Source organism: Callorhinchus milii, unplaced genomic scaffold, assembly GCF_018977255.1.
Source record: "Callorhinchus milii isolate IMCB2004 unplaced genomic scaffold, IMCB_Cmil_1.0 Scaffold10, whole genome shotgun sequence".
Lineage (NCBI taxonomy): Eukaryota > Metazoa > Chordata > Chondrichthyes > Chimaeriformes > Callorhinchidae > Callorhinchus > Callorhinchus milii.
The window spans coordinates 1,034,941-1,058,814 of NW_024704751.1; the positions used below are offsets into that span (position 1 = coordinate 1,034,941).

General features: G+C 48.6%; 1 protein-coding gene across 1 annotated transcript in view; it reads right to left on the bottom strand.

Annotated features, from left to right (window-relative positions):
- Positions 1–23,874, bottom strand: part of zzef1 (zinc finger, ZZ-type with EF hand domain 1) — an 82,138-nt gene that overhangs the window by 11,854 nt on the left and 46,410 nt on the right. The window contains exons 32-51 of the mRNA XM_042338431.1: positions 23,381–23,500; positions 22,817–22,978; positions 22,118–22,250; positions 21,448–21,586; positions 20,031–20,196; positions 19,306–19,568; positions 15,426–15,598; positions 13,300–13,771; positions 12,684–12,850; positions 11,903–12,180; positions 10,909–11,083; positions 10,054–10,186; positions 8,903–9,108; positions 8,249–8,368; positions 6,653–6,844; positions 6,028–6,128; positions 4,725–4,860; positions 3,667–3,696; positions 1,558–1,917; positions 405–548 (exon numbers count right to left, since the gene is read on the bottom strand). Of these exons, the coding sequence (XP_042194365.1) occupies positions 405–548; positions 1,558–1,917; positions 3,667–3,696; positions 4,725–4,860; positions 6,028–6,128; positions 6,653–6,844; positions 8,249–8,368; positions 8,903–9,108; positions 10,054–10,186; positions 10,909–11,083; positions 11,903–12,180; positions 12,684–12,850; positions 13,300–13,771; positions 15,426–15,598; positions 19,306–19,568; positions 20,031–20,196; positions 21,448–21,586; positions 22,118–22,250; positions 22,817–22,978; positions 23,381–23,500 (3,670 nt within the window). The remainder of the gene's footprint in view (positions 1–404; positions 549–1,557; positions 1,918–3,666; positions 3,697–4,724; positions 4,861–6,027; positions 6,129–6,652; positions 6,845–8,248; positions 8,369–8,902; positions 9,109–10,053; positions 10,187–10,908; positions 11,084–11,902; positions 12,181–12,683; positions 12,851–13,299; positions 13,772–15,425; positions 15,599–19,305; positions 19,569–20,030; positions 20,197–21,447; positions 21,587–22,117; positions 22,251–22,816; positions 22,979–23,380; positions 23,501–23,874) is intronic.

Genomic DNA, 23,874 nt, shown 5'->3' on the forward strand with positions numbered 1-23,874 from the left:
GTCCCTGGAGACAGCGGAGCGTTGATTGGTATGGGTGAGGATATGGGCGCTGTACACCCCGGAATGGACCAGAGCAATGACAGGAGCCGTCTCGCTGAACGACAGCAGCAAACCAGTGAGATCCTAATCAAAGCTGCAGATCGGGCCACTTCCCTAACTCCTGGCTAACTTCTCAACTCACCAACGTGGTCCTGGCAGCTTCACTCCAAATCTAAACAGCCTTTCGCTGTATAAAATGAGTCATAAACAGAGCGGAGAGTGAGTGGGGCTTGGTTGCAACGAGATGTCTTCTCCAGAGATTCACTTTGCCTGAAGCAGCTTTTCAGCTAAGAAACTGTGTTCCAGCGGCGGGCTGGGGGTGGGGGTGTGTGTGGGTGGGGGAGGGTGGCTCCTGGCATACCCACCTCGATGGTGCTGTTGTTCTCGTACGGATGCTTGGATTCCCGCACCTGCACATCCATCCCCGGCTCCTCCATGAACTGGCAGGCAGTCACTGCCAGGGAGCCCAGCATGTTCCCACTGCAGCCCAGCAGCACCTTCTGCAGAATCTGCTGGGACACGGGTCAGAGGTCACAGGCATATTCCACAGTTAAAAGATTTTTTTTTAAATCCTCAATTTGGGGGCAAAACACACGGTCACTCCACTTTACAGTGTATTCTGTGAAGCACTTTGAGACGTCTCAAGGACGTGATAAGGCGCTATATCAAATACAAGTGTTATTAATAATTTAATGGCGCTTATCACATCGCAACATCTCAAAGTGCTTCACGAGTATTTTGCTTTCAAGTGTAGTGACCGTTCTGTTGGCAAATACCCCTTCGACCGCGGTTTTGGTCATCTTCTCCCACTCTTCAGCCCCACCCCTGGTTCGAGTGCTCAGCCAGCTACGAAGCACTTTGAGACGTCCTCCTGATGTGAAAGGCTCTGCAAATTGTACTGTACAGCAAGATCCCCTCCCCCTACCACCCGCACACCCTCCCCTCCACAGTGCCACCCACACGCATCGCCACACTGCCAAACACACACACACACACAAAGCCGTGAGGTGAATGAGCAATTGGTTTGGAGGAGATTGGGAATGAACACCTGGATCAGGGCCAGAATAGCTGATTGAGGCTTGGACTCTGGGACTGATGCTGTAAATGGGAAGACAAGGGTGGGTAACAACAACAGATGACATTTACACGGCGCCTTTCATGTCGGGAGGACGTCACAAGGTGCAGGACAGTCAGGGATTTGGACCTGAGCTGGGGGTTGGGATCAGGAGGGTTGGAGGGCAGGGAGGGTGGGGTGGAGGAGGGTGATCAAAGGTGGGGTCGAAGAGGAGGGTCTTGAGATGTGGGATGGAGTTCCAAAGGGCGGGTGGGGGGGGGGGAAGAATTGTTTCTCACTGCCTTGTGATCTCTGATATCGGGAGTATTAAACTCCAGGCTGCAGAGCTGCTGCTCTCAGATCCTAGACCGCTCCACTCACAATCAGTGGCGCCATAAAACCCCAAACACATTATTTTGTGTCTATTCAACAGCTTGGCTTGGCTCTCGCGCTCTGTCACCCACCTTCTCCCACAGTGGCTTCTCCTCCAGCTGCATGAGCAGGTCCAGGATGTAGGCCACGTGCGATGGGCAGCTCAGCCCCAGAGCCTCCTCGGTGATGGGCACCTGTGGTGGCCAGTCAGCCAGCAGGGAGGCCAGCACGTGCCGGGCGTACAGCACCGCGATGGCCTCGTTCACCTTGTACAGGTAATCCCTCACCGCCTTCTTACTGCGTGCGTCCAGCTCCTTGTGCAGCAGCACCGAGCTCTTGGTGCGTCGCTGTTTGGCGAAGCTGAGTTGGAGGTCGCTCTCCGTGTTGGTGATCAGCTTCTGGGTGACGGGGTTAGGCTCCTCCATGGCTTTCTCGCAGCGCACAGGCTTGGACTGCTGGGACAAACAGAGCAATTTTCACCCAAAGAGAAGTCTAGATTTTCTTTCAAATGAACCATTAACCTGGCAAGTTACAGTCCGAGAGCGAGAGTGAACAGTGAGCCAACAGGCTGTGCGCACACTGGAAGCCACGAGGGGCTAAGATGTCACAGAAGGTTTGGGGAGACTCAGGCACACACCATCCTCAAAACCAACATAAAACAAACGCAGCAAATGAAACATTCATGAGGGGCAACTCCCCCACTCCCCACCACCAGGCCCCTCCCCTCACTTCACTCCCAGACTCAGCAGAAGCCCTCTTCTCTGAGTGACTGAGGGAAGAAGCTGAGGTAGCCACGCTGATCCGAGGGGAAACGCCGAGCGCGGACGAACCTTCCCAAGTCACAGGATATAATAATAATAGTAATAATCCTTGCATTTGATATAGCGCTTGATCGCGTCGTTGAGATGTCTGTAAGATCTTCACAGAATATATCACAAAGTGTAGTGACTGTGTACTTTGTGGGCGACACGTGGCAGCCAGTTGCGCACAGTGGTGTCCCCACATACAGTCGTGGATTGAGAGACAAATTATTATTATTTTTTTAAAAAAATGGATTATTACCCCCGGAAAAACAATCAGCCAATCAACTAACGAGCGGGTTCCTATTTACTGCGAGGTAAACAAAGGCGTGTGGAGTAAGGAAACTTTCCCTCCCTTTCCTCAGCTCTCCCCCCACTGACATGCTGGCAACTCGCCTTCCGCGCCTCATCCCAGACGCAGTCACACGGTGCACTGTTTAGCCGCGTTTACACAGCGTGGAAAATGGAAGAAATAAAAAAAAGCATGTGGGGTTTTTTTTTGCAGGGGGGAAGAGATTGCAATACGTGTTTTGGCTTGGTTGCATAAAAAAAGACACAAGAAATCAGTTACATCCAATCCACTTATATGCAAGTCTGCTGTGAGCAAGAGAACAGGCACCTGATAACTGGATGCTTTGAGAGAAAAGGGCTCAGTGATGAGTTATCAGGAGTGATGAGTTAGGCCGCATACATAAATCAATACAGCCAGGATATTAACAGCCTGACGACTTAAGTGATAGTGGGTCGAGTTATCAGTTTTCTTTTGTGGAAAAACCCCTGCATTTGTTCCGGCGACTTTCATATCGGGAGGACTTCACGGGGATTTACTGTAAAGTGTAGTGGCTGTGTGTTTTGTAGACGAATATCGGGGGGGGGGAATAGTCCCCATTGGGATTCTTTGGGTTAAACCTGATTTGCGGTCTCGGAATACTGAGGACTGGCAAAAATACAACATTTGCCCCAAAAAGCCGCCAAAAATCTGATAAAAGGTTTTCCCGACAGCCTTTTTGTTGGAATTTTGTCACAAGCCAGGATGTCTCCTTGCAGCATTATTTTTTTGTGGTGGTGGGGGCGCGGGGGGGGGGGGGGAGAGAGAGATGGGGGAGTGGGGAGCTGGGGGACGGGAGAGAGGGAAAACTGTAATGAACAAGTTCCGACCTATTGTCCACAGACAGAGTCGCATATACACAGTTGGAGAAATAAGAAAGAGGAAATAATAAAAAAAAGCGTGTGGTGGGGCGGGGGTTCTCTCCACTTAATACGTAGATATAAAGTATATAAAAACTGCACACAAGCAAATCCTGTGCAAATCGGTGTCAGGTGAGCGATTCGAGTTCAACGCATGCGTCTGAACGTGAGGCAAGTCTTGGCTGGTTGGTTCATATGATACTGGCGACTTACCAGTGAGCAGCGTTTCCCCATGATCTTGTGCTGTGGAAAGGGTGATGCTGGTGAGTGCAAGTTACAAGGGCTGCGCTGTCATCTTAATTTTAATCACACGACTAACGCACGGAAGGGGTCATCAATCCAATTCTACCCCCTCCCCGCCCGCCCGCCCTGTGCTATCCCTGTAACACGATAGCAGGCGTCGCACCACAGTGAGCAAACGCACAGCGCGTCCGTCTCCTCTCAGCGAAGTGGGATTGCGTTGCTTCACGACGAACACGTGCAGGAGTATTTGGGACGTGAAAGACGGCAAAGCCAGTAAACCAGGGGCTGGATTACAGCACGGTTACAGCCTACGTATGCCTGTGCTGTGCTCACTCCCAACACGACAGCGTTATGTCTGCTCTTATCCCGTTCCCTGCTCTTGCCCCCAGTTCTGTATTTACTGGAGTTGGGTCTCTCCCATGGAGCCCTCGTTCCTGACAGAATATCACAGTGTACAAGGCTTAGAAACGACACCACAGAAAGCCCACTCAGTCCACTTAGCCTGTGTTGGTGCTCACTCCTCTACTGGACCTCTATACTTTAATCCTATTCCCCTGCTCTGTATCTCATCGTTTCAGTTCTGGTGCTCACTCCCACCCCTCCCCACTCCCCCCTCGAAGCTCTTTACTCTAATCCCATTGCTATTTTGATATTTTCCCTCCATTCCATTGCTATCTATCGTTCCTCTTCGAATTCCAGGACACTAGGCGTACTGAAGCAGTGAAGAGACAGTGTGGTGGGGTACTCTGGAAGGATGAAATCTATGAAGAGTTTTCCCACATAGATAGCAGTAAATTCTCCCAGAGATTTGGAAACACTTGTATCACTATAGTAATCCCAGATACATCCCCCGTCATCTCCTTTGGTTGGGCTGGATAGACCCACAGTTCACCCCTGGCTGAAATGGTCATTACGAGGAGAACAAGGCTGGTTCCCAGGCCTTACTGTGGAGCCCTGTGTCAAATACCAAATGAGAGTATTCAGAAGAAGCACGGAAACGCTCAGAGAAGGGAAGGAAATGGACGCACCACACAGGGCAGGATCATCATGTCGGTGTCCACAGCTTTGGTGTTGTGCTCCTCAGCAGGGGGAGCTTTACTGGGCTGCCACTTCATAGACATGGACTGGATGGTCTCGTCTGTAGTAATCATGTGGCCGTCGAACCTGATGGGAAGAGAGACAACAGGGACAGATCAAGACGGACGTAATCAATCTTCACAACCCAGCACTCAGAGATACCACTCGCTAAGCTGGTTTCGCTTTGAAATACTTTCTCTTTAATAATAATAACCCTTGCATTTGATATAGTGCCTTATCACGTCGTTGAGACGTCTCAAAGCGCTTCAAAGAATATACTGTAAAGTGTAGTATTTTGTGGGCGAAACATGGAAGCCAATTGTGCACAGCAGTGTTCCACAAATGTGGAGTGACCGACCACATTTTTTTGGAAGGGATTATTACCCCCCGGAAAGCTATCCGCCATTCAAGTAACAACTGGGTTCCTACTTACTGCAAGGAAATCTGCCTAACATTTTGCCCTGCCCGTGAATTGAACACGGGTCCACTCGCTTCTCTTTATATGCAGTGCCCAATATGCAGCGAGCTGCCTGTGTGATACCGAGCACTGCAATGGCAGAATCATTCCCTTGACCAACTCCAGCTTGAAACCAGAGGCAAACTATAATAATAATAATCCTTGCATTTGATACAGCGCCTTATCACGCCTTTGAGACGTCTCAAAGCACTTCACGGAATACACTGTAAAGTGTAGTGGCTGTGTATTTTGTGGGCGAAACGCAGCAACCAATTGCGCACAGCAGTCATGGATTGAGTGACCAAATTATCTTTTTTTTCTAAAAAGGGATTATTATCCCTGGAAAAGTGATCCGATTAACAACCGTGTTCCTACTTACTGTTGGGTAAACAGAGGCGCATGGCTCTATTCGTAGCATCTCGCCCATCGCTGCTGTGAAATCTAGCGGAAGTCCAATCCCAGGGCTGCCATGACCACTGTTCCCCAGGGATTCCTTGAGGTTGATTTCTCTAAACGCTGAGCTTCCCTTTACCAGGCATTAACTGCTGCCTCTGTGTATTGTTGTGACACAGAACCAGCCAAACACCAGAGCTGAATCTTGACCTCATTAAAGTTTGTGTTTCAATGAAAGCCAAACTGGGTTGAGTTTTAATCTTCTCTCTGGAGCGAGAGTGCTACAGGGTTTCTAAATGGGAGCCGCCCTGCATTAACACAGGGCTTTCAGGCTGAATGCAGAGCAGGGACAAAAGCGAGCAAACTTGCCTTGGTGTGGCCTGAAAACGTTCCCTAATGTTTACCTTTTCTGTACTTCGAGGAAAAAGGAGTCAGTTTTTCGCATCTGAAGCTCGAACATGGCTCGCAGGATGTGCAAAGGTGCGTTCAGTGCATCGTGAGTGATCTGAAACACAATGATGTGTGAATAGAGATGTGCTCAGTCTCCTCTTCCTCTCCTTTATGCTGCCCTTTTTACAGCATCTTTAGTAGGTGCTTGAGAAATAATAACAATAATAATCCTTGCATTTGACATAGCAATTTATCAGGATGTCGAGACGTCTCAAAGCGCTTCACAGGATATACTGTAAAGTGGAGTGACTGTGTATTCTGTGGGCGAAACGCAGCAGTGAGTTGCGCACAGCAGTGAGTTGTGCACAGAGGTGTCCCACAAACAGCAGAAACTGAGCAGAGAAACAGATTGAGAAAATAACAGGAGCTAATGACAAGTCCAAGAATCACAAACGCTACCTGAAAACCGAGTCCATAACAAGACTCTAAATTAATCTGATAAATACTTGAAAAAACAGCAGTGAAAAATGGGAATTAAGATTAGAAAGCTCCAGTGGGGGAGTGAGCACTAACTGAGATGATGGGTGGCTGAACGGTCTCCTAATGCACTCGGGAAGTGGTCCTGAGTCTATGAATTACCTGGAAGCAAATCTTCGTGGCTTCGTCGAGTCCCTCTAATGGGTCGGGCTTGGTTTCGTCCACTTCAAACACAGAGTTGCTCCGTTTAGACTCTGGATCCGGAGTGTGCGCCTTCTCCTCGGTCTCGGAATCCTTCACCTCAGCGACAGAGCTGATCTCTTTCTTGGAGGAGTACAGCATGATTGAGAGGGTCTGTGTTTGTGTGGGTGTGGTGTGTGTGTGTGGGGGGGGGGTTTGTTGGAAAAAAAGGGAAATGAGGGTGAATTTCAGGCCTTAAACCAACACAATCTAATATCCCGCCCACAAATACACATTCAATCCACTTTACAGTATGTTCTGTGAAGCACTTTGAGACTATGCGATAAGGCGCTGTATCAAATGCACAAATTATTATTATTATCCCCTGTCTCTCGAGCACTGGACTAGGGACCAGGAGACTCAACAGCCAATGAATTTGAGGTTGATAAACTGAGCAACAAATCTAACAGAACAGACTCAAAGGAAAGCCAGGTAGGTTCACATTGTCCTCATGAGGCGCTAACATATCCTCATCCACACGACACCCAGCCCTGTCCTGGAGCCCCACACTGCTTGTTAAAGACTTGTTGTTCAATTCAATCAACCCTTTATTAGATTTTACCAATTCGCGCTACTCTCTTCGCCAATTATAATAATCCTTGCATTTATATAGCGCCTTATCACGTCTTCTAGATATTTCAAAGCACTTCACAGAATATACTGTAAAATGAATATATATTTTATGGGCGAAACGCAGCAGCCAATTGTGTACAGCAGTGTCCCACAAACAGTCATGGATTGAGTGACTAAATTATTATTATCTTTTTTTAGGTATTATTATCCCCGGAAAAGCAATCCATCCATCGACTAGCAACTGGGTTCCTACTTACTGCTGAGTAAAGAGAGGCTTGTGGAGTAAGGAAACTTGCCAGCTTAGCTGTGGGTTTACACTATGTGTTGCTGTCAGACAGTGTCACAGTGTAAGACAGGATCAGGGTGAGACTCAGTAATAATAATAATCCTTGCATTTGATATAGCGCTTTTCACGTCTTCTAGATTTCTCAAAGCGCTTCACAGAATATGCTGTAAAGTTAATTGACTGTAATATTTGTGACAGCCAGGAAAACTATAGACCCTTCAACAATTCAGAGTAACGCAACAATACGTGCTAACAAGACAGGATATTGAAGTAATGGTGCATGGGAAATCATTTAAAATCCATAGTTTATAACGACTTGTGTAATAATAATAGTCCTTACATTTGGTACAGCGCCTTTCACGTCAGGCGGACATACTAATGGATGTCCTGTAAAGTGTGTGTTGTGTGGGAAACTTGCAGTGAATTTAAAATAATAATAATCCTTGCATTTGATATAGCACCTTATCACGTCTTCAAGACGTCTCAAAGCGCTTCACAGCATATACTGTAAAGTGTATTTTGTGGGCGAAACTGTACGTACAAATGAAATGAAGGGTAAATGACAAGTAATCGACCAAGTACATGAAAGCTCGTTCCCCGCCCTTACAGGGAAGTGAACAGCGACCAGCAAATACCGTGCCTTTCTCACACGTTCTCACCTCCAGATCCCGGAGAAGCCACAGCTTGCTGAAGCCCGTCCCTTTCGTGCATTTCTTCACCAGCAGTTTGATTAGACCGGACTGGAGGATGGAGGGGTGGATCTCTCCAATGCCATGCTTCTGTAACAAGAGGAGCGCAAAGATGGACATGAATGAGTTGGGGGGCAATGTCGTACACAGCACTGGCAACCTCAGCAGCAGAAATAACTCATCTCCTCTCCCCCCATGCACACACGCAGCCCCCCACACACAAACACACAGCTCCGACTTGACCAGCCTCAAAACAATTTAAAAAAAGCAAGCCGTGCAACAAACAATTGCACACAGAAGCAACAATAACTTGCATTTACACAGCGCTCCCCCTTCAGGGCATCTGCTTGGTGCGTTTAACAGTGGTGGAGCTTGACATCGAGCCGGGGGGAGGTGTCTGTAAACATGACCGAAACCACAGAACGTAACAGCACAGAAAGCCACTCGGCCCATCATCTCTGCTGGTTCTTTGACCGAAGCGGCTGTAACTCTTTGTTACACCTGTCTCCCTCCCGAACGCACGCTAGCAGCACAAGAAGTACACGGAACAAAAATCATCCCAAAACCCTGAGCTGCAGGGAGCAAACAGAACATCACAACGTGTCTCTACCAGATTTCCGTTACCTTCGTTACCTTCATGGTTTTGTAGAGACCCTTCAGAGCCAATGACTGGACCCATGTCGCCTCCACGGCGTCTGGGCAGCTCCCGTCTAGACTGGTCTGCAGGAGGTGGCTGTAGATTAACATAAAGTGCTGTAGGTACTGGGTCAGCTGGGCTTGCGGGGTCTTGTGGTCAGGCTCACAAACCTGCGTCAGCTGGTAATCTCTCACTGCAAAGCACAATGCAAAGCAGAGACTGAGACATATGGTCTGGGCAGAGTAACATCGTAATAGATCCACTGAACATTAGGCAAAATGCTGCAGATGCTGGAAATCTGAAATAAAAAAAGAAGTGTCTGGGAACACTCAGCAGGTCAGGCAGCATCTATGGAGAGAGGACATGAGTTTATGTTTCAGGTCAATTGACCTGAAATGTTAACTCACTTTCCTCTCTCGCTAGATACCGCTTGACTTGCTGAGTGCTCCCAGACACTTTTACTAACAGATCCATTGGCTATTTTGGCATCTGTCCATTAGTGGCTCAGTCGGGGGCATCTGAATCTGATCAAAATGCTGCGATTCACAGGCGTCACAAGGGTCTGTTGGTCCGTCTGCAAATGGTCATTATCCCCCGGGGGGCCGGGGGGAGAGTTGGGAAATAAAATGGCCACCTCTAATCAGGACACCAGTAGAACTTCCTGCTCTTCACAAACAGGATCACTGAATGGAAGCTTTGACAACTATCATAAGCTTTATCCGAAGGATAGGGGCAACTCTGTAAAATCCCACCCCCCCCAGCCATACTGAAGCCTCTGGCAGCCTGGAGTGTGAGCCCAAGTGCTGGCGTGCGGGGCTCAAACTCACAACCTCCTGTGGCAGAGGCCAGCCCACGGCACAGGGCTTCAGTAATTCACAGACAGGGACACAACAACAAACAACAGCAACTTGCATTCATATAGCACCCTTCTCGCGAGGTGGCGTGCTGGAACGTTTAAGTGTGTTAGTGTATTGGTAGAAAAAAAATGAAATCAGACGCAGTGGGGGCGTGTTGCTAGTTTCTGCGCAGTAACATTCTCTGATTATATCATCAGGTCACAAAACTACAAGTGTTTATTGCTTAACACGAACAACAAACAGTGCCTTTCAGCTTGGGAGGGCGTCCCACAGACACCCACCTGTTTTGCGCTTTCGAGTCTTTATATCGATCACTACGGCTTGATTCTTTTCTGTAAAATGCTTCAAGACAATGACATCGTGCAGCTCATTCGCATTGTCTATGTAAACAGTACGGGTCCCCCGGCACAGCACCTGCGGGGAAACAGCACAGCCCTCCGAGGGTTAATACCAGCAACAAAACACACACACACACACACACACAAACCGTACACAGCAGCAAAACTCCACACAAAACCCCGTCTGACACACAGATTGTTTCCGCTGCTCGGTGACTTGGATGCGATGGGGCACGGATTTATGTTCAGCAAGCAAAAGCGTGCAAAAAATCTTTTATTAGTGAATTAGATGTTTGAAAAAGGGGAAAGTTAAGAGTACTGGGGGTGGAGGGGGGGGTGTATTACACTGGGCAGCTCTTGTAGAAGTAAACTTCAGCTCAGACATAGTGGGAACGTGTTGCTAGTTTCTGCACTGTAACATTCTTGGATTATATCATCAGATTATATCAGCTACAAGTGTTTATTGCTTAACACTGACTAATTCAGAGAGCTCCAGTGGGTGAGCGAGCACCTACACAGACACAATAGGGAGGTGAAAGAGCTGGGGAAATTAGTTTAGGGGATTAGTCTAGCGAGCCCCAGTGGGGAGAGGAACCGCCAGCACAGACACGATTGGGGGAAAACCGGGGGAATGAGATTTAGAGTAGAGCCTCAGAGGGGGAGCCCCAGTGGAGGGGAAGCAGGCACCAGCACCGCCACGATGGGGAGATCCCCTACATTTATTACAGAGCAGCTCAGAATGCAACAGACAAAACAAAACACATGCAGACAGTTTGCACTCTCTCTCTGTGATCTGACCTCAGGAAATCCCACCAGCACGAGCAGGGTGAAGATGTTGGTGCGTTTCAGGCGGAAAGGCAGCTCTCTGATACAGTGCTCTGTGAAGGCTGTGGTCACTCCCTGCCACTGGGGGCTGCAGTTCAGGTCCCGCAGGATGTCAGCCACCGAGCACGCCCAGTCTAGGCTTATCCTGCTTCAAACAGGAGAGGAACAAAATCCAACACAAGTCAGGGGTCAGGCAGTCAGTCTGCGAGCAAACCTTACAAGCACAAGCCATTACACGCCTTCAAAATTCAGAACAGATTTCACTGGGTAAAGAGAGACTGCAGTAAACTCCTGATTACTGGTTGCTCCAAGGCAAAAGGGCTCAGTGATGAGTTATCAGGAGCGGAGAGATAGGCGTCTGTATAAAAACATACATAAATGATGTCCGGGATATTGACGGCACAATGACTTAACTGGTAGTGACAAGTTAAGCCAGGGTCGAGTTATCAGGCGTTTACCGTACTTTCACTGAGAGACAAATATGGCATCAATATATCCTGTGAAGCCCTTTGATGTCTCAATGCGCTATATCAAATGCAAAGATTAGGATTATTATTATCAACAGAGACAAAAAAAAGGTTTGAAGATTGTTTTAATTCAGGAAACTGTAAGACATTTGGAATGTAGAGAAGATAACAACAACAACGCCTTAACATAGCCGAGGGTAGCATCCTGGAGATAACCCCACTGGGGGAGCGAGCACCAGGTACAATAGGGAGGTACAACAGGTACTACGGATCGGTCCGTGTCTGCAAACTCTGAATGGTTCTCAACACAGCGTTGCCGTGGAGCAGGAAAGAATTCACTGCAATTATGATTGTCCCAGGGACGGTCCTCCACATTACAGACGGCACGAGCCTAAGTAACAGGCGATAATGCCCATGAACTTGCAGTTCCCCCCGGGGCTTGGGGGGGGGGGGGGGGGAAACAAGCTTAGCCTAGAGACAGAAGCAACGTAACATCTCACCTGTCCAAACACACTGCGCCCAGGCTGAATAGAACCTGTGTTGTCATCCAGCCCGGCAGTTTGCGGCCACCTTCGGCCGTGCCGAGCAGCGCCCAGGAGGCGAAGAGGACGTCCTTGACCGCGCGGTCGGCCTCGTGGGGGGGGATCCTTAGCAGCAGCTGCCCCAAGAGCCCCAGTGTCAGGTGGTATGTCTCGTTCAGGTGGCCGGCGTTCTGCATCACCACCCGGAACAGCAGTCCCAGCACCTGCCTCAGGTTCAGCAGCGGCGACGCTGAGTCCTGCAGTAACCAGAGCAGCATTAGGCGCTGCACAAATACCACACCCATACATCAGCCGCCGCCCGCCTGCCCGCTCACAAGCCAGGGCTCAGGCGCCAGGGCTCAGGCGCCAGGGCTCAGGCGCCAGAGGGAGATGTTAAGTTGTGCTTATTGCGACAATGTGAACAATTTTACTCGAGCAGTGAGACGCGCGCACACACACACACACAGGCACAAACGTTTGTGTGTGTGGAGAGGGGGTAGAAACACAAACACACATGCACAAACATGGTGGGAGAGAGTCACACCACTGCCCCGTGAAGTGAAGATGTCATGAATGAGGAAGAAGCTAATAGTGGGGTGGAGGAGGGCTGAAGGTGCTTGTAGAGTATAAACCACCGGCATGGACCAGCTGGGCTGAATGGGCTGTTCACATGTGATCGTGTTGTATGTAATTTTATGCCTCATTCAACAGAGAAAAGTGATAGAAACACGTTGGATTGAAATGAGACCAGGTTTCTTACCAGCTTGGCAGTGGGCAGCATGGCCGCCAGTAAGCCCAGAATCCTCTCCTGAGAGCACTCTGCAAATACCTGGTCCTGTCCGGGCGCTGTGCCCTCTTCCGGGCCTGGCTCCTTCTGTGAGGCTTTTGACCGGGAAACATCCGAGGCTCCCAGTGTGGAGTCTAGGCCTGAAGACAGAGAACAGTTGTCAGCACAAAGCTCGTGCAGGTTTGATCACCACTGGAGCAAACATACAGAGAGAGAGACAGACGGACATATAGGAGCTAAGAGAGCATGGCTGTCCCGATGTGAATAACCCTACGCTGCTCGATCTCCTCACGCTTCTTGATGGATTTCTTACCAGCCGGAATTATAGACGGCTGGAATTTATAAATAGGAAATACTGCAAAATCGCCCCCCAACATGTTGGTTCCTATTCCGGTTAAGAGGATACAGAATAGGGACATACTATCCAGTGAGACCTGCCTCTTCAACCCACAACTATAGTCACCTTCCACACCACCTGCTCTACATCCGGCCCCGCCACCAAGCAGCGCACCGAAACCCCCATCCTGTGTGCCGGACACTGTGTAAAGGCGAGATGCTGTTGACATACGGAATACAACAGGAGGGCTACCTGGCTGGAGTGCGTCCTCTGTGGACGGAGAAGTTTGCTGTTCGGTCAGGCTCTGGGCGGACGTCGGCACCCCTGGAGATTCGGTCGGGGCAGACTCGGATCGGGGGTCTGGGGAGCGAGGCGCGGTGTCAGACACGGAGCTGGGGGCTTCACTCCGCGAGGAGGAAGGAATGTGCTGAGGCTGCGTGGCCCTGGGGTGCCTGGCGCAGACCCCCGAGGCCGAGATTTGTTTGGAGGAAGCGGAGCCGGAACGTTCCGGCGAGTCCCTGCGAGCCCCCGGCACAGGAGAGTAAATGGCCGAGGATGACGGCGCTCCCTGATTCGAGACATCCGAGTCAGAGATCCCGGCGCCTTTACACGTCTCAGAATCGGTGGCCTCGCCTCCTGCTGCGGACACGTCCAGCACCTGGACACTCTCCCACTCGATGCTCTCGATACTCGCCAGCGTGGCCTCACTCGCACTCGGCTTGATCTGCAGGCACAACAAGAAGTTATATTTACACAGCGCCATTCACGTCGGAAGGACATCCCAAGGCGCTGAACAGTGATTTGGACCCGAGCTGGGTGTTGGAATCAGGAGGGGTGGAGGGCAGGTGTAATAATAATAATCCTTGCATTTGATATAGCGCTTTTCACGTCGGGAGGACGTCCCAAAGAATATACTGTAAAGTGAATTGTGGGCGAACGCGGAAGCCAATTGCTCACAGCAGTGTCCCACAAACAGTCATGGATTGAAAGTGACCAATTTATTATTGTTTTTAATTTTTGGAGGGATTATTATTAGGCTCTGTGTGGAGTAAGGAAACTTGCCCAAGGTTTCACCCTGCCTGGAATTGAACTCAGGTCTCTCGCTTCCAAAGCACTGAGCTACAGGACTCCACGAGGAAGGAAGTTGACCAAAGGCACGGTCGAAGAGGAGGGTCTTGAGACGGCCCTTGAAGGAGCCAAGGGAAGGGGCGAGGCAGAGGGTCTGTGGGATGGAGTTCCATGGGGTGTGGGCAGAGAGGCTGAAGGGTGTGGAGCAGCCCAGAGCCCGCTGAGCACAGGGAGCAGCCGGTCAGTATGGAAGTCGTGAAAACAAAACCAGGGATCAACTGGAGGCTCAGCAATCGACCAACAATCTCTGTTCGAATTCAAGGACACAGGGAGTTGCGATTACAGGTCCCGCAAAGCTGACGTCTCACCCACAAAACAGCACCACAAAACCCCAGCCACACTATGATCAGGGTCCAGATCTTTCTATATACAAGGAAGACAAGAGCACTCTGGCAGAAAATTCAGTTTAATTTGATAGCCGGCTTTCCACAGGCTACTGAAAAAGAAATTGAGCTTCCAAATTGAAGAATTTTTCACAGTTGCGCGCCGTCTAAGACTAGGTGGAATTTTGTGGCTCTGGGCTAAAAAAGTTGTGAATTTTGTGAATGTCAGCTTCTCTCTCCTACCTCCTCAATCCTTTCCCTCCTGTCCTGAGCAGCTCTAACTGGAGAGAGGACTGAGCTGAACATCATGATGCAATCAGCGACATTACAAAATAAAGCACACATTTCAGAGTTCCGACCGCACTCCCCGCTCACTCTGCTTACATATCTAAACAGGATGCCCAAGTCTTGCTCTTTAAGTACCTTAAAGGATAGTGAATGGGGTCTAGTTAGACAATACCTCATCCCCTTTACATCCCAATTCCATAAAATCTAAGAGACAGCGTTTACAGTAATAATAATAATCCTTGCATTTGATATAGTGCTTTACCACGTCATTAAGATGTCTCAAAGCGCTTTGCCAATTATATTGTAAAGTGAATTGACTGTGTATTTCGTGGGTGAAACTCGGTACCAATTGCACATAGCAGTGTCCCACAAACAGTCGTGGATTGACTGACCAAATTATTACTTTTTTTAAAAAAAGGGAATATTACCCCCCAGAAAGCTATCTGCTAATCAACTAACAACTGGGTTCCTACTTACTGCTAGGTAAACAGAGGTGCGTGTGGAGTAAGGAAACTTGCCCAAGTTTTGACACTGCCCGGGAATCAAACCCAGGTCCACTCTCGTGCGAGGCGAGCTCTCTGGCCACTGAGCTACAGGACTCTAATGGTTCCTACAGTAACAATGGTTCATGATATTTACATTGGAGGATCCCACATGGGTGCAGCTGGATTCGGCCGGCAACTGGTTGCTGGTGCTGGGGTCAGGAGCTGTGTTGGTGGAGAGTGTGGTCTCGGTGGAGGTGCCGGCCACGTTCACCTCCCCGTCAAGGGGCACGTTGGACAGCAAGGAAAGCACCGCAGAGTTCTTCAGACCTGGGACAAAAACCAAAGGGAAGAAGGTCAGTGGGACCAGCAGCTGGGTTCAGTTCAGGAGCTCAAGCCATTACAGGCCTTCAACATTCACAACAGATTTCACTGGGTTAACAGAGACTGCAGTAAACTGATAGCTGGTCGCTCCAACAGAAATGGCACAGTGATGAGTTATCAGGAGCGGAGTTAGGTATGTGTATAAATACATAAATAAATGACGTCCGGGATATTGACAGCACAATGATTGAACAACAACTTGCATTTATATTGCGTTCTTTACACAGGGCAGCATCCTGGAGCACTACTTAAGTGGTAGTGACAAGTTAAGCCAGGGTCGAGTTATCAGGAGGCTACTGTATTTCCACTGATAGAGACAACACGGCATCAAGAGAAGCCGTAAGAGGGGGAAGCAGTGGACGGTGTCTGGGTCCAGCCTGCAGGACAGGGAGCTGACACCCCAGCCCTGCCCTCCAGTGAGGCCCAAGCACAGGTGCTCGGTGCCAGGTAAGACGTTAAACTGAACTCAGTTTAACCCTAACTCGACTGCCTGTTCAGGTGGGTCTCTCAATTAGATAATAATAATAATAATCCTTGTATTTGATCTACTGTTAGGTCTTCCACCAAGTTGTAGGAAGGAGACAGATGAACAAATCTGCAGCAGATTTCAGAAAGATGCAAAACCAATAGAGTAGTGATAATGGGGGACTTCAATTATCCTAACAGAATGGCAAAATAACAGTGTAAAGGGCAAGGAGGGGGAAGGATTCCTGAAATGTGTGCAGGAGAACTTTCTGGATCAGTACGTTTCGAACCCAATGAGGAAGGAAGCAGAGCTGGATTTACGATACAAAGTGGGGCAAGTGGAGCAGGTTTCAGTGGGAGAGCATCTGGACAACAGTGATCACAACATCATGAAGCTTAGGGTACTTGTGGAGCAATCAAAGGTGAAGATACTCAACTGGAAGAGGGATAATTTCAGTGAGTTAAAAAGGAACCTAGCCAAGGTGGACTGGAAAGATTGGCAAGTAAAACAGCTAACGAGCGATGGGAAGCCTTCCAGGAGGAGATAGCTCGGGGACAGATCAATCACATTCCCACAAGGGGAAAGGTCGGGCATCCAAACCTCCCTGGATGAATAAGGAAATGGGATTAAAATAAAACAGAAAAAGGAGGCTTATGATAAATGTCAGGTCCAAAATACAGAAGATAATCAAATAGAATATAGAAAGTACAGAGGAGAAGTGAAAAAGGAAATAAGAGGTGCAAAGACATTGTATGAGAAAAGATTAGCGGGTAACATAAAAGGGAACCCAACGGTATTTTATAAGCATATAAAGAATAAAAGGTTAGTCAAAGGTAGGGTGGGTCCAATTAGGGAGCAAAGAGGAAATCTTGTGGAGGCAGGGGGCATGGCTGACGTACTGAATGAGTACCTTACATCTGTCTTCACAAACGAAGAGGATGCAGCCAATGCCACAGTAATGGAGCAGAGGGTAGAGAAATTGCATAAGATAAGAATAAACCAAGAGGAGGTACTAAAAAGGTTGACGGTGCTCAAGGTAGGAAAGTCACCCGGTCCGGACAGGGTGCATGCTAGGTTACTGAGGGAAGTAAGGGTGGAAATAGTGGAGGCTCTGGCCACAATCTATCAATCCTCCTTGCACACCGGGGTAGTGAGAGGCCTGGAGGACTGCAAATGGTATTCCCCTGTACAAAAAAGGGCAGAAGGATAAACAACAACAACAAAAAATTACATTTTTTATAGCGCCTTTCACATCGGGAGGTCGTCCCAAGGTGCTGGACAGAGAGTTATGGACCCGAGCTGAGGACCCGGGAACTATAGGCCAGTCAGCCTAACAGCAGTAGTGGGGAACTTCTAGAGACTATAATCCGGGACAAAATAAATTTTCACTTAGAAAAATATGGGTTAATAAAGGACAGTCAACACGGATTTGTTAAAGGCAAATCATGTCTAACAAACCTGATAGTGTTTTTATGAAGTAACGGAGAAGGTGGGTGAAGGTTGTGCAGTTGATGTCGTTTATCTGGATTTTCAAAAGGCGTCTATAAAGTGCCACATAAGAGATTTACAAGCAAAATAGAACCCCACGGTATAAAAGGAACAGTGGCAGCGGATACACAACTGTCTGGGAGACAGGAAGCAGAGAGTGGTGGTGAACGGTTATTTTTCTGACTGGAGGGAAGTGTGCAGTGGTGTCCCCCAGGGGTCGGTATTGGGGCCACTGCTGTTTTTGATCTATATAAATGACCTGGACTTGGGTATAGGAAGTACAGTTTCCAAGTTTGCAGATGATACTGAGCTAAGAAAAGTAGTAAACAGTGAGGAGGATAGTAGCAGACTGCAAGAGGACATAGATAGACTGGTAAAATGGGCCGACACGTGGCAGATAAAGTTTAATGTGGAGAAATGCGAAGTGATGCATTTTGTGAGGAAGAATGAGGAGAGGCAATATAAGCTGATGGTACAATCTTAAAGGGGGTGAAGGAACAGAGAGACCTGGGGGTCATATAAGTAAAGCTTTGAAGATGGCAGGACAGGTAGATAAAGCTGTTAAAAAAGCATATGGGATACAAGGCTTTATAAATAGGGGCATAGAATACGAAAGTCAGGAAGTTATGATGAACCTTTATATAAAACACTGGTTAGGCCTCAGCGAGAGACTGTGTTCAGTTCTGGGCCCCACACTTTAGGAAGGATGTCATGGCATTGGAGAGGGTGCAAAGGAGATTGACCAGAATGGTACCAGGAATGAGGGACTTCAGTTATCAGGAGAGGTAGAGAAGCGAGGATTATTCTCCTTGGAGCAGAGAAGGTTAAGAGGAGACTTCATAGAAGTTTTCAAAATTATGAGGGGATTCAATAGGGTGAACAAGAAGAAGCTATTTCCACTGTGGTGGGTCGGTAACCCGAGGACACCGATTTAAAATATTTGTTAAAAGAAACCGAGGGGAGGGGAGGAGAATTTTTTTTTCCACAGCGAGTTGTTCAGATCTGGAATGCATTGCCTGAAGGGGCGGTGGAAGCCAATTTGATAACAGCTTTTAAGAGAGAAGTAGATAATTATTTGGGGAGGACAGGTTTGCAGGGCTATGGGGAGAGCGGGGGGGAGTGGGATTGCATTGGATAGCTCTTTTCAAAGAGCCGCCACAGACACGATGGGCCGAATGGCCTCCTTCTGTGCTGTATAATTCTATGATTCTATGATGTAGCGTCTTATCACGTCTTCAAGACGTCTCAAAGCGCTTCACAAGTAAAGTAAAGTGAATTGACTATGTTTTGTGAGCTAAACGCGGCAGCCAATTGCACACAGCAGTGTCCCACAAACAGTCGTGGATTGAGTGACCAAATTATTATTATTATTTTTAATTTGAGAAGGGATTATTAACCCTGGAAAAGCGATCTGCCAATTGACTAGCAACCGGGTTTCTACTTACTGCTCGGTAAACAGAGGCTTGTGGATTAAGGAAACTTGCCCAACATTTCACCCTGCCTAGCAACTGAACCGAGGTCCTCTCACTTGTGAGGCGAGTGCTCTAACCACTACACTACAGACCTTCTAATTTCCAGGGAATACAAACCTATCTTATGCAAACCTGTCCTCGGAATTTAACCCATTAAGCCCCAGTGTCGTTCTAGTGATTTCGCAAACACAGAAAAGGGCCCCCACCATTCCTGCCCCACAACTTACTTTTCCCTCGATGTGCTTTGAGGAGATACTCTGTGATGAGTTGGGTGCAGTTAGCCTCCAGCACCTCAGTGTGAGAGAGGACTTTGGGATTGAGCTCCTCCTCATCTGATTCCCGCTCTGTCACCAGGTGTGCAGTATAGAGAGCCAGTGCGCTGAAGAGCAGCCAAGTGTAGTTGTGGATGTACGGCTGAATCAGCCGGTGCCGGTCACTAATGCGTATGGTCACCATGGGAAACACAGTGATGCTGTGCCCGGGCAAATGGCTACGGAAATATAACATAGAGAGAGTCACCGACACCAGTCTCGCTCGGAGACGGAGCAGAGAAATAAATAGTAATCCTTGCCCTTGCGTGTACTTTGGGGGCGAAATGTAGAAGCCAATTGGGCACAGCAGTGTCCCACAAACAGTTGTGGATTGAGTGACCAAATGAAAAATACATATATACATTTTGAAGCTATTAATCCCGGAAAGCGATCCGCCAATCGACTAACAACCGGGTTCCTACTTACTGCCAGCTAAACAGAGGCGTGTGGAGTAAGGAAACTTGCCTAAGGTTTCGCCTGCCTGGGAATTGAACCCAGGCCCTCTCGCTTGCGAGTCAAGTGCTGTAACCACTGAGTTACAGGACTCCAAGCATTAACAGCTCATAGAAGCCTGTGCTCGTGGGTCAGACTGCCGTGCAGGAGGCAGGGCAGCGCTGAGGGGCGCCCACACCCCCTGTTACCTGTCGGGGTATTTCTTGGCCGAGTAGCAGCCGTAGCACAGATCAAAGTCATCGCACACGTTGCAGTTGATCCTGCGGCCGATGATGAGCCCCTGGCAGTGATCGCAGGCGTACTCCATGTTCACCATCCTGTGGCAATCCTCGTGGTGCTCCGGCATCACCCCACCTGAACAACAACAAGAGAGAACTCACCAACACTGTCAACACCAGGTACATCACCACCATCACCACAACCACACCAAGTACATCACCAGGGTCGAGCTGCCTAACAGCCTCAGCAACACAGCAAGGCCACGCACCAACAGTGGGTCATTGCCCCACTTTGCCAATGTTACATTGTACCACAACAACGACGACCAAACTGCATTCATACAGCGCCTTTCATGTCGGCAGGACGTCCCAAGGAGTTGGACGAGCTGTGGGTTGGGATCAGAGAGGTGTGAAGGAAAAAAAGCAGACAGCTTAGCTCTGTTTTGCTGCTGCAATGTCAAAGCAATGTGTGAGGTTGGACTAACGCCAGCTGTGTACTGTACTGTACAGTGCAGCCTCAGCTCCACATCAGCAGCTACGGTTTGACAAACGAGTTTGAAACAAGAATGACTCAGAGCTCATAATCGATGAAATCCATTAATTGCTCGGCTCTGCCTCAGGAGCTGAGTAATTCCCTCTTGGAGAAGCTCCCTTCTCTTCTCTACCTCATCGCTCAGGGCCTTCAAATCTCAGGAATTCCGCAAAGTACTCTCATTACCACGGAAGCTACCAACAATGGTTTTATTTACTGCACAAATAACCGAGACCCAGGGGAATCCAAACCAAAACCTCTGTTGTTTGCTGGATCTCAATCCTTGGCTGAGGATCAAGCAGCATCTCTCACACACACACACGCACATCTGGGTCTCTGGTGTGTCCGCACTCTGAGGCCGAGAGAACATTTCTACACCTTCCCCCAAACCCTTGTTTCCAGGACTCTCCAGGATTGGGAGAGGGAGAGGGAAGAGGAGGGGGGAAAGGCGAGGAAGTAAATGGGTATGAAAAGATTGCTCTTTAAAAGAGGCAGCACAGACACAATGGGCTGAATGGCTTTTTTCAGTGTTGTAAATGTTTATAGTTCTCCGGTTCTCCATCCAATGGCGGAAGCCAGTTACCTGAGAGAGATTTGTAGGCTGGGTGATTTCATAGGAGTGGAGTGGAAGTGGGGGAGGAGAGAAGAGGAGAGACAGAGAATTGCAGCTGGTTTGTGAAGAACGATAGCTTATCGGCAACGCAGCAAGGAAGGCCGCATTCGCAGGTCTGCGAGTTGTTTAGCGAGTGCACGCTGTGTGAGGGGCACTTTAAGTTGGAATCAAAGTTGAATTCCTAACCCAAAATTGTTCCAGACGCCTGTTGCTCTCCCTCCAACTCAGGCTCAGGTTCTTACCAAGGAAGCAGGTTTTACACAGGTCCATGTCTGGACACTGCAAACACCGGTAGCGATGCCAGGGTGCGATCTTGTGACAACCGTCGCAGGAGATCTCCACGTTCAGCAGGTCACAGTACCTCGCCACAAACATGTGCATCTGTCACACAGCAGAGAAAAGGTACGTTAACAACAGGTCAAACCTTAAACAACTCTCAACATCTCCTTCAGACACACGGAATGCAATCAGTAACCTACCCAGCAGGAGGCGCACCCACGCACACACACACGCACACACAAAAATACTCATACAACGTACATGCAGTACACACTATATATACTGTATAACTCACACACAAAAATGCATACAATGTACATACCATATACTATACAATACACACTATACACTGTATAACACACACACACACATGCACGCGCGTACACACACTAAGCAGATCCTTGTCAGACCAATTTTCTAAAACGTATCCACAATTGACAGGTTTGTGAATTTTCCCTGCTCCTATAAGAATGTGAGGGAACAGCACATTGTCTTTCAACATTCACTCTTCATATCAAATACAAAGCAACAAAGTTAAGACGCACACACACAGACACACACTCACAAAGTTCTCTTGCTCCTCTCACACTCGTATAATTAAATGCACAGTGTTCCTATGAAGACTTCTCTTACCCGCCTCTTCTCCTCGGGGGTTGAGTTGGACACCTTTTCGTACCAGAGACGAGGCTGGATTCCATCCTGACACTCCTCCATCCACTCCTTATTGCACTCATAGTCCGCAATCTCGTCCTCCTCACTCCACTGGCTGGACATGTGCAGAACAAGGCCATTAGAGGGAGAGGTGGAGACAAGCAAGTAATCAGGTCCCAAAGGAAGCCGCGGGCGAGAAAGGGTTATTACTAGGTCCTAGAAAACTGGGCGCTGATGTGAAATGCGTGCTGACCTTGAGAACAGGAGAGTTCTGATAGATGCCTAGCATTGTCACACACCCACACACAAGTTATAAATACTCTTATGAGCAAAACTCACTTAGAAGACGGAAGTTGAAACATCTCTTCCAGCAAACTGCTGCCCATTAGAGTAGACAAACTTGGTGGTCGTAGAATCATAGAATATTACACACAGAAAGAGGCCATTCGGCCCATCGTGCCTGTGCCGGTTCTATGGAAGAACTACCCAATCAGTCCCATTCCCCCGCTCTTTCCCAAAACCCATGCAAATTTTTCCTTTGGCACTATGCATTGGTTGGGATAATTTCACACATAATTTTACTCTGCGATGACGCTTATACACACAGGCACACCACCTCGAAGTGCAGTGGGAAAATGTCCGGAGCTGAGATTTTTATGAAGACACTACGTTCTTACTCACTCGATAGCGCTGTCGTGTACACTGATGTTCTCCTGGGACATCGCCAGCAAGAGATCCGGCAGCTTGACATCGACGAAGAAGGACATGTCCTGGGGCTCCCAGCCCATATCCAACAGGTGCAAAAGGCAGGTCTGTACACAGGAGAGCGCAGGGAGCAGAGACCTGCGATGAGGAGAAGGACAAAGGTCAGCCCACTATCCACGATGGTAAAGCTTATAATAGCAACAATAATAATCCTGGCATTTGATAAGAAATATCAAAGTGCTCCACAGGATATACTGTAAAGTGGATTTTGTGGGCGAAACGCACAGCAGTGGCCCACAAACAGTCATGGATTGAGTAACCAATTTCTTTTTGGAGGGAGGGATTATTACCCCGGAAAGCAATCCGTCAATCGATTAACAACTGGGTTCCTACTCACTGCTAGGTAAACAAGAGCTGTAGTAAGGAAACGGTTTTGTCCTGCCTAGGAATCAAACCCGGGTCCTCTCGCTTGCGAGGCAAGCGTGCTAACCACTTAGCTATGGGATTCCACAAATGGTTCTTTGGAGGGGGTGCACGTACCCATCTCTCTCAGGGTTGAACTGACGGACAGCTTTGACTAGGAGCAGCACGAGGCTGTAGTAAGCCTGTCGGAGATCATTCCACAGCTCCTTACCGCAGCCTTCCAGCTGCTTATGATAACTACAGGAACAAAAGACACCAGCGGTTAATCACTGCACCATGAAGCCAAGAACAGTAAAGCAGCACAATAATACCCAAGCCCCGGGGACACTGAACTCCAGCCAATACAACAGATCGCCTCACTCAGACACACACTCAGCGCAGCATCAATCTGATTTGTTTTGTGGACCTATTTGTTAGGTCAGGGTATTAAGGGATACGGGGGCAAGGGCGGGTAATTGGACTTGAGGTAGAAATCAGCCATGATCTTATAGAATGGCGGAACAGGCTTGAGGGGCTGAATAGCCTCCTCCTGTTTCCATGTTTCAATGGTGCGGGGGGGTGGTGGCTGGCGTTGGAGAGAGAGATGGTTAACCCCAGGCAGGGGACAGGTT